Source organism: Dipodomys merriami, unplaced genomic scaffold, assembly GCF_024711535.1.
Source record: "Dipodomys merriami isolate MVZ:Mamm:240054 unplaced genomic scaffold, mDipMer1.0.p SCAF_134, whole genome shotgun sequence".
Taxonomy (NCBI): Eukaryota; Metazoa; Chordata; class Mammalia; order Rodentia; family Heteromyidae; genus Dipodomys; species Dipodomys merriami.
In genome coordinates, this window is record NW_027202649.1 from 1,778,919 (window position 1) to 1,794,589 (window position 15,671).

Genomic DNA, 15,671 nt, shown 5'->3' on the forward strand with positions numbered 1-15,671 from the left:
AGAAGCTTAAAAACAAGTTTAATTCAGCCTTGGGAAAAGGAGGGACTTAGAAATAGGGGATCAGAAGTTGATTATAATGCTAAGGTGTCCCTGAGCCAAAGGGGAAGTGACATTTCTCATGGTGACACTACAATTATTTTAGAAAACCAGGTGTGACAAAAAGTGATTTAGGTCAACATTTTAATATAATGACTATTTGCTGAAATGTCTTCTTGGGTCTGTTCTCTGTGCCTTGAGTATTGAAGTTGCATAGGAAGCTACTTTGAGGATCTGAATTAGATTGCTGGGTAAGCAAGAGTTTCATTCGTGGAAGCGGGCAGGGAAACTGAGGAGGGCAATATCGATGAACGGAAAGATGAGGCTCAGAATAAGGTAGATGAGGCAAAAAAATACATTCAGAAGCCAAAGAAATGGCGTGACCACTGAGTCAGGTCCAAAGATCCTGGGCGGAAAGAAAAAAAAAAACCACTCGAGACAAAGGGTATGAGAAACTGGGTTTCATCAGCTGGAATAAACAATGTGCAGATGGAGATAGAGCTGGAGTTGGGAAAGAGTCTCTAAGATGCACAGAGAGAAAAGATGCCTTTGTGAGTTTTCTATGGTAGGTGTGGGGATGAAGAAAGCTTTAGCAACACGGGGAAAAACAATGCTGATGATTCACCAGTGACTTTCTAATGACTGTCACAATTTGCCCCCGAAAGAGTCGGGAGTAAATTCTTCTCAGAGAATAGTTATTTCATGAACAACAAAAACCACAAAAGAAAACACGTGTTTTATATATGACTGTGTGGACTGCGTAAGTTGTCACCAATTAGTTAATCACTGTTCTGATTTGGCAAATGACAATCATTAGCATGCCAGCATTGGCTTCTATTCCTGAGTCACCAAGTAATCAATGCAGTGAATTAGATAATGGTGACATAAGCAAGTTGAAAGTGCACCCAAATGACGTCGTGGGGGGAAAAAATAGAAATCCCGGTAATTGGTCAGTAAGGACGAATCGATGGTCCATCCACATTTTGTTAGTCATATCCGACATCCGAACAATGTCCACTGACTTCTTAGGTTCTCTTTTCAATAATTAATGTGTCCAGTCTCCAGGAAAAGCACACGGTCAGGACAGAAGCAATCAGAACACTCCCAGCAATGAAATGGTTCCCAAGTGTGGTAAGCTCAACTTTTTTTGTTACAGTGATTTGATCATGACAAAAAAATCATATTTATAGACATCAAATATGTCTTTTATAAGCTCTACAGCTAATAGCAGAAGGATTTTCTTTCTCAGTTACTCAGAGTTAAGGCTCAATTTCCATTGTGCCTGTGGGGCAGTAAGGTGCCAAGAATTTCAAATAGCAGATCGCTCCAGTATCATTTCACTGTAGAATATGACCGTGGCTTATCTGTGTCTTTTCTGACATTGTACAGGCTGATATGCAAATGAGCTGCCTGCCTAGGATGGTGGACAAGGAAGAGAAGAGGAAAAGGAAGGTTTCCAGTCTTGGGTTTGCTTGGAAAATTACTCCTACTTGTCTTCATAACTCTTTTGCACACTCAAGTGAATAGAAGCATGTGAGACAGACAGGTGAGCAGAGACAGGAATAGACATGTGTGCAGAAATAGAAATAGACTGCTAATCCAGGGCTCACCTATTCCTTGGGATATTCAGGAGTAGATTAGAGAAAAGGGGTGGGTGGTGTCTGTGTTCTGCAACTTCACCACCTCTTGTATCCCATTCACTGGCCCCCATCTAATGGCTTCCTTCAAAGCCATTAGTATTTTTCAAGTCCCTTAACGGTTCTACTCATTCTCATTGACCACACTGGTGTGGCCCTGCCTTCACGCAAACACAGACTAAAATGATCGGTTTCTAGTCCTACACCCCCAACCATTTCTGGTTTTGGAGCCAAGTGCCTCCTGTGACTCACCCTGCCCCTCTGTGCACACTCACCGTATAAAATGTAGGTCCCCAGGGGTTTCAGAAGACTGAGACCCTTGCCAGTGTTGTCCCCACACAGGCAGTCCAACACGACGTCCACGCCCTCAGCAGAGATCCTGAATGGAGGGAAGACAAAGCAAAATGCTGTCAGACGTCAGAAACCAAGGAGTACAGCCCTTTCCTTCCCTGTGTCCCATCACTTGACTTGCAGAATAGGAATGGTAGAGCTCCTGGAGAGGCCTTGGAGGGAGGTTTATCTCTGGAGTCCAGCTACACACACCCCTTGCCTTGCCTTACTATGTGGGTCCATCCCGAGAAGCCCATGGCAAACGGAAAATAGTTCTCGGACCCCACCTCGCCACAGGTCAGCAGCACGGTGCACTGCAGCCATTAGCTCCTGATTTCTTAAGTGGAAAGCTGTGATTGGCCGAGGCTGCACAGCAGCATGGGAGAAAAATCACACTGTGTATTACTAGCCTACCGGGTGGGATTGGGGTGAGAGACCCAAGTTCAAAAATAGAAGCACAGTTTCCACTGAGTGCCTACTACTCCCAGGCCAACATAAAGTCAAAATATCCTCCTGAGCCAGGAACTGGTTATATAAGGATGTCACAAGGCCAGGGACAGCCAAGCCTTTGTCTGACAGCAAGTACTGAGGAGGAGCTTGGGGAGAATGAACTCAGGCATTGAACTCAGAGGGCCTGAGTTTCTATATCTCTGCCTCACTCAACTTCTCTGAGCTCTAACTCCTTCCTTGTCAAAGTGGTTCCTTGGTTTGTGGTAAGAATGAAATGAAGCAACAAACAAAAATTGGTCCCAGGCTTGGCACAGCAGTCATTCAGCACATTAGTTAACAGCTAAAGGCAGAGCTAAGAGATGGTTCAGGCTCTGTCCAAAGTGCTGAAAATGACTCATTGGTGGTGAAGGAGAAGAGAACTCAGCATTTCCTGCTTTTTACTGGCTGCTAGCCCAGTGGGGCAGGCCCAGAGAGATCTAACGTTCAGACTTCTCTTTGTACAACCTCTTGGGACAAACTAAACTGAATGTTACGGTGAAGGAGTAAAGAGAGAGGCACTTCCTTCAGTGATGGAAGAGTGTCATAGAGAGAATCCACTTTTGTACTCCACTGGAGAGACTGAACAATCATCATCCTATTCATTTATCTACCCATTGATGGTCTCCCTCAATCCACTTGACAGACATTTGCTGCTTCTAGACGATATCGTGGAGGGACTGAAGAATGGGAGATGGGAAGGAAGGAACTCAGCCCATGGAGATTCCCTGTTAAACAGGCTGGCCTTGTTGTGCTCAGACAGGAGTAGCATTTCCCAGTTCTGTCCAGGTGTGAGATAATCTTGTCTTAGCAAAAATCTTCATTTTTGTAGCCTCATCTTTACCCCAGTGAAATTCAGGCACCACAGTGTATATCAAGATCTGGGAGCAAGATCCCATCTCAAAAATGGGCAGTAAAGAACACGGCTAGATGGTGGCCCAGCTGAAGTGGTAGAGCAGCAGGCTAACAAGTACAAAGACCTGAGTTTACACCTCAACAGCACCCGGTTCCAGTCCATCAGCCACTACACCCATGGTGAAAAATCCTGAGAATCACCAGCCGAGCCAGCTGACCAAGTAGAGGTACCAGCCACCCTCCTGGCTCACCTCCCATTTCTAGGAGTGTCTGACAATGACGTCAATGCAGAACGTAGAGAGGGTAAGGCCCAAGCACCGTGGTTTGGATGTCTGCTTTCCCTGCTGCCACGAATCTCCGCTGATTTAGAAAGCAAACATGAATAGCCCCAGCTCCGGGCATAATTCAGCTGTGAGATATTTTGGAATTGCTGACCCAAGATCTTTGTGTGGCTTCTTCCTTTGTGCCCAGCTACTTCTGGCCGCTGTGGGATAAATCCTACCCTTGCTTCCCACCTGAACAGATCAAGGAAGAATGTGCTAGAGTAGAGATCCCCCAACAGTCCGTACTGAGAGACCTTCTTCCACCTTACCAGGAAGTGAATTCCTCTTAGTAAAGTCCACTTAGACCCTTCGCTCCCCTTCTCTTTCCGAGTGTCCCTATTTACCTAAGAATTTGCCTGTCTCCTATATCTGCTCGTCTCTGGCACATAGTAGGATTCTCATGACAATGACACACAGTAGGTTTCTTACTGAATGCTTACTACTGATGGCTCCTGTGGGTACTCAGCCACATCACTCCAGGAAATCTTTTCTAGATCTCTGTCTCCCTAGTCTCTCTAGGTGACTTGAGTCTCGTTCATTTCCCCTGGTAGTTTAGTAAGCACCCACTATCTTCTAGGCACTTGGGGTACAGAAGAGAAGGAGGTAGAGGTGGTGCCTGGTTTTTGGAGCTCACACCATCAGCCTCACCTTTGACCTAAGTCTGAGATTTGGGCATTTGAGTGAGTAGAATCCACCCACAAAGAGCAGGGTGTTTCCCTGCAGGGGGTTGGTGGTAACCAGCCTGGCTGTGTCTAATCTGCTTCTCCATCTTCCAGAACTGGTACACCACGGGCAAGTGCTTCTTGTGCCCCAGATCCACGCCCCATCTCCCCCTTTCCTTGCTCTATTGCTGTGTTTATGGCATGTAAAGGACATCATCATCACTTCCGACACCCCACCGCTGATCCCAATATGAAGAAGTCTTGCTTGCCGTGTCATGGGTCACTGTGTCTCATGCTCTTTCAAACTCCCAGTGGCTTGGCCTTTTTTTGCCCTGATTTGCTGGTTCCCCTGACTGAGGAGTTCCTCTCCCACTCAGCCTGCACACTGTGGTTAGATCTATCTTGTTTTGTCATAGACTCTTCTTTCTTTCCGCTTCAGATCGGCATTGCTGACTCCATTACTGACATCATCCAATTTGAACTCCAGGTCAGGACTTCGAGGAGCCTTGTCAGGGGCTCTGTTTCTAGCTAAACGCATCTGGTCCAGCGTAATTGGACAGATTGGTGGGGTCCAGGGATATCTATCGACACAGGCACAGGAGATGTCATGAGCAGCTCAGGGTCACGGGCGTCTTCATTACCTCCCATGCCCGTCGTCCTGGAGCAGCTCTGCCAGTTCCAGGATTGGGACATACCAGGCTGCAGTGTGTACTGTCAGGTCTTGGGGGTTGGGTGGGCGCTACTTCATAAACAAATGAGCGAGGACTAACACTGCTGCTAAGCTTTCTACAATCATAGAATGGCCTCTAGAAGGCCAGATATAGACCAGCCCTCTCCTCATCAGGACACCCTCAGGACCAGGCTACACCTCGGCTCCCTTCTCTGAAAAAAAGGACGTCTTCTTTGTAAAATGAAGACAGGACCAGTGACTCAGGCCTGCAAACCTAACCTCCTCATCTCAGGAAGCTGAGATCTTAGAACCATGGTTCAAAGCCAACCCAAGCAGGAAAGCCCATAAAAAAAAATTTTAATCTCCAATTAACCAGCAAAAAGCCACAAGCAGAGCTGTGGTTCAAGTGCTAGAACGCTAGTCTTGAATAGAAAAGTTAAGGGACAGTATCCAGACCCTGAGTTCAAGCCCCAATATTTTTAAGGCCCAAAATTGGGCTCCCCTGTATCATCGGGGCTTCTGTTTGATGTTGCTTGCCTGGAACCCCAGGTGCCCAGTACCCCCCTCTTGAGGGTGAACCCCACTATCTTGCTCATTGAGCTGTCTCTACAACTTTGGATTTCCGAACACGGGTATCTGTGTTTCAGGCTTATTGATGCGTCTGTGTGGTAAATAAAGAAATATCAATGATACTTGAATAAATGAATGAATGAATGACCAAGATCTCACATCATGCTGTGCACCACTTACCACCAGCTGAAATTTCAAATACATGCTTTGCAAACACAGCTGTAGATGCAATAAGCTACACAAATGTTAAGTGTGCAATCCAGTGAGTTGTGACATTGGTTTGCCCCTGTGAAAACATCACCATCATCCAGGTATGGGAGGTATCCTTGCAGCTCAGTAAGTAACCAAAATAGGGATTGGCAGGGAATTCATAAACTCATCTTGGTGGTAAAATCGGGTCCTAAGTCTCAGTTTCAGCCTCTGTGAAATGAGGATTTTTTTTCTTTTCACTCAGAACTGTGAGTTGCACATATCACAGTCTCAGCAAGTTTTTGACAAAGAAGGAGGAGGCCAACATCTTACCTGCCTTGCCAATCTCAGCTCCCCTTGCCCAGCTTTAACACCTTCCTTATCTCTCTAGTGCCCCCTAGGGGTTTGTTTGCTGTGACCTTCTCTCTGATCTCTTATTTCTCAAGTCCTATTTGTAGTCAGGTGTGCAGGACTTGATGTTGCTAACTCTCTTGTTACCTCATTATCTGCTTTCTCTCAAAGAGATGGACAGTGTCTGGATGTAAAGGTTAAGTCTGCATTGTTGTAAATATTATTTCTCTGTTCCTCTTGGCTCCAAGCCAAGTGTGCATTCAAAAGATGATTAAGGATCAATTGGTTTATAAGAGAGTTTTCATCTCAGTAAGGTTTATTTCATTATCTTCTTGTTTGCTGTATGTGGAGCTATGTCTGTAATCCAAAGGCAAACAGAAATTGCTCTGCATAACATGCTGATTGCATGTTAGCCCGTGGATATTTTGCTTTGGCTTTATGTCCGTATGCACGGAGAAATTGCACAAAGCTGTCATTGCAATGGGATGGAAACTGGCATTCTGCCTGTATCCCCCTTACTATGGTAAATTCTTTTAAAAGAAATTTCCACACTGTCTTTCTAATGATCATTTTTAGGGGCTGCATAATACTTTAGCATGTGCGGGCAGCGTGTTTGATCACAGTTTCTTCTGTCGGTGATGGCTGCTGGCTGCTGGAACTTCCACTTAGGGGCCAGGCTGCAATTCACTGTCGACATATGCTGAGCACTGATAGCACAGAAATATGACACAGACACAGAGCTTGGCTCTGCGACAGACAGCTTGGTACCTGCAGCTTTAAGCTTAAATCTGGGCTGTTTCCTAAGGGGAGGATTCTTGGGTAGATGCTAAAATCATCCTCACAGCATCCTGGTCATTTGTAGTCGACTCCTAGCCTCTCTACTGAAAACCTCAAGGAGCCATGGGAAGTCACATTTGAGGAAAGTACCAGGGGACATGGGTTCAGACGTCACTGCTGTCTGCTTTCCAGACAGCGGTAATCCAGGGGTGAGCAGGCAGGCCAAGGCTGGCCAGGGGCTGAGGGGAAAAGGAAGTGGAGGAGGCAGGAGGAAGATATCACTTTTACAGAAGAGCAGCCATCTCCTGATATCCTGACCCTCTTCCTCACATCTTCCTGCCTCCAGCTTGCCTGACCTCCTTTCAGAGTGCTGAATTGGCCCCCAGAGCCTTGGCACACGCCATTTCCTTAGTCCAAAGTACTCTTTGCATTGGGTAAACACAACCTTCAACATTAGGCTCAAAGCATCGTCTGGTTGGTGAGAGCATGCATTTCTCCACCAGAGCACACATCAAAAGAGCCAATCAATTCATGCTCTGCACTACATGGTTTTTTTTTAAATTGTAAGCTCCATGCACAGGAGCTGGAGTGAAGACCCCTCCTAGAGCACCCTGCTTCTAGCTCTGTTCTTCCTGTGGCAACCACAGCCTGTGCTTCACTCTTCAGAAGAGTACTCTGTGTAGAGTAAGCATGTGAGCATCTAAGTCAGAATGCCTGGTTCACACCTAGGCTCCTCCATGTGCTATCTGCACACAGCAAGATGAAGCTGTCCCCAAGACTGCTTCCAGTAAGGTGGCCAAGGGCCTGAGCACAAGCAATCACATTTGAGCACAATGTGTGTGTATTCATTCTGGGACTAACACATAAAATCCTCCCATTCCTGACCTTCCAGCCAACCACAAGCAAAAGACCCTAAGACCCCAGACAAGGGTGGAACCAGAATTCGTCAAGAGCTTGGTGGGTCCCTGAATTTCCTTACAGAAGATTATTCAACTTGAGCTGTTCACAAGTGGATGGGAAAGAAAGGTCTAGAGGTTAAGACTAGCAATAGCTAACAAAACTTCCACATATTCACTCTGTAAGTTACTTAATTACTTAATTGCTTGGTTCTGTGGGGATGACAACAGATGTTTATCATTATTACTACTGTTAGCCTTGATTAATTAATTTATTTGTTCACTCATATTTTATTTGCTGGTCCTGGGGCTTCAACTCAGGGAGCTATCCCTGAGCTTTTGTGCTCAAGGCTGGCACTCTAGTACTTGAGCCACAGCTCCACTTCTGGCTGTTTTGTGGTTCCTGGGAGATAAGAGTCTCACAGACTTTCAAACCCAGGCTGACTTCAAAACACAGATCCTCAGATCTCAGCCCCCTGAGTAGTGAGGATGACAGGCGTGAGCCAATGGCACGCTGGCTGTTAGCCATCTTTTAAACACATGCTATGATTGGTTGAGAAAAGAGAAAGGGTCAGCCTGGTGCTGACCGGAACGAACGCCTTACTTTTTCACTTCTTGTACGTAGTCTGCATTCCTGTCAAACAGGTGAGTCACGGAGTCTTTGATTGCTTCGTGCTTGAAAGTAGAAGCGGTCCCAAAGACAGTCACATTGGGGACAGTGGAGCACAGCTGAGCCACAGCTTGACCCTGCAGATGACATAAACAGGTGAGTCACACCCAAGAGCCAGTAAGTTAAATGAGGTGTCAGCTGACCCAAGTCAATGGTCTGAGACAGAATGCACATTCACAGACCCTCAATAAATCTTCATTATCTCACGCACTACCGGTCCTGTCGGAGGAAGGCTGCGTCTTCGGCTCTAGCACTATGAACATGTGTCAGGTTGGGTCAGTCTTGGTGGTGTATCGATTGTGCATTACAGAATGCTCAGCGCTCTTCCCAGCTTCTGCTACACACCAACAGCAGCTTCATTTTTCTGACTGTAACAGCCAAAAATGTGTACACACGTTGCAGCATCGCAACAAAACCTGTCTCAGGTAAAAGCCGCTGGTGCCGAGAAAACTCACCAGAAATCAAACAACCTCAGCAAGAGACTGAACTATTTTTATGTGTGCCCTCCTGGGACTTGGACTCAGGGCCTTGCACTTGCTAAGCAATGTTCCACCACTTGAGCCACACCCTCAGCCCTTCTGTTTTCATTTATGTGAGATAGGATCTTCCTGAATTTGCCCAGGCTGGCCTTGAACTGTTAATCCTCCTGCCTCAGCCTCCCAAGTTAGCTGGGATTACTGATGTGTACCACCAGGCCCTGTCCCAGAAAATAGCATGGTATTAAGACCAAAGAAAAAGGTAACAAATAAAGGTTATCAAGCCCACACCCCCCATGGGCAACTGGAGCTTACTTCTTCTGAGGACTTCTATGAGAAGGTGCAGCTACACCTCAGGGTTATTCCAACCAAGAGATGACGAAGCTTCAGTATTTATCCAACTATCCCCACCCTGGGGTTGGTGAAGGGCTACAGTAACCCTTGCACACATCTGGCTTATTCCACTAGGCCTAGGATATTCTGTGCAGAACCTCACAGCAAGCAGCCTTCAGCATACCCAGCAGCCCTCTGTATAAGTCAAGGACCTGGTACAAAAATGTGATACTAAACAGGGACTTGATAAATCTTCATTATCTTTCCTCTTAGGAGCTTATTATCTCCGGGGCTGAATGAAGGTGCTCTGGCATATAACAAAAAGATCAGTATGAGGTCTTAAATATGAAATGGTCTAGGGGGAAATTACAAGTGCTGTTTTCCATACCCTCTTCCAATATGGTGGAAATTCAGGATACTGGATGCAATACTGCGGCCACATGTGTTCTTAAATCTTCCAGTAAAAACCATGCTGTTTTTAATGAAGATGCATTCCAAAACCACCATCTCTTTCCGGCATTTCATTTGGGGAAATTATCCTACCAAAGCCATCTGCCATGTGCATTTCTGCCTCTCCTCTTATTTTCATGTCTTCAATATGGAGGATAATTCCGGTTGGCAGGTCAATTTATGGAAATGTTATCTTATTATGGATTGCAATTAGAGGCAGCCTGGAGGGACTCACAGGATGTCACAGGTGGAATGTCACTGTCCTGTGCATCTCCCTATTGATTTATAGATGACAGAGAGGACACCCAGAAAAGGCAAGAAGCCCGCCTGCAGGTTTTCAAAGGAGAACTCTGATTTGAGCCAGTGCCATTTTCTATTATTTTGTGCTGCCAACTTACTTGGACATTTCAGCTAAGTAGACTTTCATGTCGTAAATAGACATGTCACTGGCACAGTCCCTCGGGGGCCAACACACAGATGTGAACCTAAGACCGGACAGGCGATGGGTCTCTGTGCTAAGAATAGTTTTGATATTTGTTTAAGTTTTCTACCCCAGACTTTGTAGAACAAAGAGGAGTCTATCCTTCTTAGTGAATGTAAATCCCAGTAACTGATGTAGTAAATCCTTAAAACTCATTGGCCTTACATACATTAATGAATGTAGGGCTTGAGCTAACTTTGTTAGTACTGGGGCAGGAAATTAGAAATTAGTTCTAATATCCTGTGGTCTCCTTTCTGTTGTCTGTCCTCAGGCAAACAGGACAATTCTTCATTCTCCTCTATAAGTCTATATAAGTCTATAAGATGTGCTATAAGATGACAGTGTTGGAGGCGACTGCTATGCCCTTATTACTACGTCCCATGTCTTCACACATGGCTGCCATTTTGGCATGTAACTCTACCTGGCTGTCCCCAAAACAACACAGAAACTCAACAGATCCAAAACAAGGTTCACAATCATCTCCAAATGAGCTGTTCTCTGAATACATTTGCCAGAGTGCCACAGCTAGGTCGCTTTAACATAGAAACCTCTTCTCCCATGTGGGAACTATAAGACCAAACTAAGGTATAGGCAGGGTTAGTTTGTTCTACAGGGAGAGAGGGAAAAACCTGTCCAGGGCCTCTTTCCTTGGTTTGGAGGTATCTACCTTTCTCCTTTCATCTCTTCTCTATAACAGTTCCTTGTCCAAATTTTGTGCTCTTATGAGGATACCAGTGCTTTGGGTTTAGGGTTCATTTCTGTGTGATACACTTCACTAATATCTTTCCATTCCATCCATGTCGCTGCCGATAGTAGAATTTCATTCTTTTTTTTTTTTCTTCCTGGCCAGCCCTGGGGCTTGAACTCTGGGCCTGTACACTGTCCCTAAGCTTCTTTGGATCAACGCTAGGGTTCTACCAACTGAGTCTCAGCACCACTTCTGGCTGAGTAGTTTATATCACAGACTTTCCTGCCCAGGCTAGCTTCAAACTTCAATCCTTGGATCTCAGCTTCCTGTGCAGCTAGGATTATAAGCATGAGCCATCAGTGCCCAGTTATATTTCGTTCTTTTTATGGCTGGATATTTTTCTGCTTATGTGGTGCTGAGGAATCAAACCCAGGGCCTCATGCATGCAAGGCAAGCACTCTACCACTGAGCCACCTTCCCAGCCTATTTTTCCATTTTGTATATGTAACACTTTTTAAAATCGATTCATCCATTGATAGGCATCTAGGTTGAGTCTACAGCTCAGACGCTGTGAATACCATCCTGATGGGAGGATAGATGGGACTTCAATATATTGATTTCAATCCTTTTAATGGAGCTGCTGGATCATATGGCAATTCTATGTCTAGTTTTTGTGCCTTTTTTTTTTTGAGAAGCCGCTCTACTATTTTCCTAAGTGCTATACTAATTTACATTCCCATCAACAGTATAAGAGAACTTCCCTTGCTCCACTGAAGCATAGATTTCATTAGCAAATGCCACCTCTCACAGAGGCGGAACTTGACCATTTCCATTTTAAAGAGGGAAATACTCATGGGAAAGAGGGAGAGAGGGAGGGAGAGGGAGAGAGAGCGGCTCTAGGTATCTGGGTTGCTAACACACAGTCATGTACCACTTAATGGTAGGGATACATTCTGAGAAGCGCTTCGTTTGGTGACTTCATCACTGTATAGCATTATTGTGTGCACCTGCAAACCTGGGGGCAGAGACTAATCACCTAATTCAGCCTATCACGAGATTGAGAGGCCACTCCCTGGGTACCACAGCATACTGTTTTACAGTAGGGTTTATTCCCATGGATAACACAGTCACTTGTTATCCTGTTCTGTACTTTTCTATGGCTCACAAAGTTGGTTTATACAGGACTCACCACAGAAATATAAGCAATGGGTGATGATACCATGATGTTTCAATGGTTACAATGTCATTAGGTGGTTCAGATTTGTTTTTGGCTCTGTTATTTATCTCATGAAGCCAACTTATGTGCCTGTTGTTAACTGAAATAAGAAAATGTGCCTCTAAATTATTTCATATAGCATATGCTATATTTCTCATATGGCATATAAGTATCACATAAATATATATGTAGAGCATGTATTATATGATTGCATAAAACCAGAATCACATATAATTTCTGTATGTTGGTATCATGTGCACATACAATTAGTATTTATTATATATAAATTATAATTAATAACATAGTTATGAATTTGGTATATAATATATAATTATTATAAATCATTTTAGTTATAATTTATGTTACATATTACACAGTAATATGGCATTATGACTACTTATTATACTATGTAATTATTAATATACTAATATATAATTACCAGCTAATAATATATTCAATTAATATATGGTATTAATTAATTAATAATAGACAATTAGGACTATAGTGATGATATAACTCATGCCACAGAAGCACTGCTTGGGAAACACAAACTCAGAATACATCTATCTGCAGCCTTCCAGCACAGGCAGTAGGAGCCTGTTTTCTTAATAGTAAATAATGCTCGGTATTTAAAGAGCTTTCCTTGCAGTTATAGAAAATCTGTACCCTTTTCCCACTTCCAGATGTTTACTCTCATTTCTCCTTCTTGCCTAGTAAATACCATACACTTGATAACTACTTGGGGAAGATGGAATGAATGTTCAGTAAAAAGTATTTCGCAACGAACCTGCAGACCCAGGACATGAAATGAACAAGGCCATCCCTTCGCCCCAAGGCTGCAGCACAGGGGGAGAGAGATGTGCTGGTTTTCATTGCCTTCCCTTCCCTCGTGAGTGAGCTTCCGCACGAAGGCCCCATTCTCTTCTCAATGGCTGGGAGTACACTGGAAAAGGAGCTGTGCGTCTTTCATCCCACGATGAGTAAGGCACAATGCTAAATGGCACCACAAGTCCTCAACACACCTTTTCAGTCATATTTTAGCTGCCCATGTATACCCATTTATAATGGGGATGGTGAAAACAAAAAAGGGCTTTTAAAAGCCAGTGTCCCTGACTCTAAAGTCACACTCAGACCGTCCTCCTATCTGTCCCTCTGAGCACTCAGGCTGTTGAGCTGGGAACCAGCGTGGTAGGGAAATGCAGGTGTCCCCAGACTTGGTGTGAAAGGCTTCATGATAATATCTTTGGAGAGATTTACAGCCACATTTCTATCAGCCCGATCTATGTTCTGGGGCTTGGAGAACCAGACCAGAGACCTCAGGAAACCTGGGGAGAGTTGTTACAGCTACTCTGGGTCCTTATATAACTCTTAATGACAGACAAGCAGTTTCAAGTAAGATCTACTTACAGAAGAGCCAAGCATGGTAGACAAATGGTTAGAGGTACAGCTGCATTCCTATGAAGGCTCACACACTGCCTGGCCCACATGAAGTACTGAATACTGGCAGGCTTTAGCTATAACCATTTGGGAACTGGGATCGAGCCCAGCAGAAATTCTCATCACCCACTAAATGGGAATTGAAGACAGATGATCCTGTCAGCACACTGAGATTCAGCATTTGGTATCCGGGGTTCAACTAAACAAGAGGCTGCTCATGCCCCACTCAAAGAGACTCACTCTACAATGTTGATTTCTCATCTCATGGGAGAAGTGGAGCTTTGGCCCCAGAGAAAAAGACCCAGAGTTCTTCCGAGTCTCCTCTCTGCCTCTCTCCATAGTACCTTGGTCTGTGCTGCCACCATGGCCACCAAATCCTTCCCCTGTCTTTTCTCCTGGCTGATTCCTGAGCATCCTCTGACTCTGTCTCCTTCTGCTGCCCTTCCATCATCATGTGGCTATGGCTGTGTTTCTGAGCATGCATCTTAATGGAGGCAACAGATACTAATAAAATAAATGTCCTATTGAAAATACAATGGCATACCTAAGCCATGGAGACAAGAGCCCCAATTTCAACCACTGATAAGACCCCATGGGTGCAGTAGGAATCTGCGCATATGCGGCACACCAAAGGCATGCATTAAGGTAGCAGGAAATGAGATAGAAACAGAAAGAACTCTCCTGGGGCCAAGTTACTGGGGCTCAAATAGGCCTTGTGATTGAGGCAGGCTCTCTAAGACAACAAGAGTTGGCTCAGTATCCAAAGTTTGGTTGTTTTTGTTTTCTTTTTAAAGGATATTTCTACTGCAGACGTGCCCATTTCTATACACTTGAAAGAATTCAGTTTATCTTATCCAAACACTTGTTTCCACAGCTCATGGAAACCACAGACCACTAGCATGGTCAAAGGACGGCAATCCATCAGCAGGCAGAGCTGGAGAATGCACCAGAAGAATTCATGGAGGAAATAATGAGGAATTTTTTTTCTCCAAAAATTAAAAGAGATTTTTAGTTGTGTTTCTCTCCATCATTATCAATGCACTGAAGCCCTCCCAGCCACACAAGACAATGGCACGCGATCATAAAATCTAATCACTGGACTATTTGCACCAGCCGTTTGCTTTGTTTATGACAATACCACCCCCCACACTGGGATTCTGACACAGGGTCAGAATCTTTTTCTTTTTTTCAGATGAATGCTATCGTTTGCCTGGCTCAACAATGCAGTTGACTTAGTGGCTGTAAAAACAGGAAATTTCAAATCGCCACGATGCAAGCTGATTCCTGTAACCTACCATCTCAGGCAGCAAGGAATGTTCTAGTTCTCACCTATTATGCTCTGAGAACCAGTGGTTTCATTTTTCCTGTCTTGTTTGTCACTGGAAAGCTAGTGACCTACACCTGCACTCATTCTAACTTGGTGGAGGTGGGGGGGGGCGGTCAAGGTAGAAGGGTGAGAAACAGGCATTTTTCACGTGTTTAAGATATAAATCTGGACAACTTTTTCCTTTATGCTGGGAGTGAATCTTGAACTCAGGGCCCTACACTCTCAAGGCTGTCATTCTACCACTTGAGTAACACCTCCGTCCACTGCTGGCATTTTTAATGGCTAACTGAAGATAAGAGTCTCAGGGACTTTTCTGCCTCAGCTGGTATTGAAACTGGGAACTTCAGATCTCAGCCTTCCAGAGTAGCTAGGGTTATAAGCACGAGCCACTAGCACCCATGTTTTTGGTTTTTTAATCCAAACAAGCAGTAGATACATTCAGAAGATATGGTAGATAGGGTCTTCTTTGTTTTCCTCTCTTTCTCTTTTATTCACATGGGCCAGAGCATCAATGCTTATGCACTGGGTCCAGATCAGCCTTGTCTTTATGGAACAATGGGTTGAAATGCAGGTTCTCGGGCAGCTTCAAGGTAGGGGCCCTGACATCCGGGTTGAACCAACTTCCTAGGGGATGCAGATGCAGCTCAGGATGAGACCGGCCAGTGAGAACCAGCTTCACACTGTGGCAATTAGAAGAGAGCTCCCACAGTGCTCACCCACAATCTGTGATGAGTGTGTGCTTTAGTTCAAGCCAGAGCAGGGCACGGTGATTAGCACCCACTTTCTAAGTCCCCTGGGAAGAGGTATATAG

General features: G+C 44.8%; 1 protein-coding gene across 1 annotated transcript in view; it reads right to left on the bottom strand.

Moving 5' to 3' along the window:
• LOC138825093 (synaptic vesicle membrane protein VAT-1 homolog-like) overlaps window positions 1-15,671 on the bottom strand; it is a 97,602-nt gene that overhangs the window by 43,301 nt on the left and 38,630 nt on the right. The window contains exons 4-5 of the mRNA XM_070019468.1: window positions 8,387-8,529; window positions 1,949-2,052 (exon numbers count right to left, since the gene is read on the bottom strand). Of these exons, the coding sequence (XP_069875569.1) occupies window positions 1,949-2,052; window positions 8,387-8,529 (247 nt within the window). The remainder of the gene's footprint in view (window positions 1-1,948; window positions 2,053-8,386; window positions 8,530-15,671) is intronic.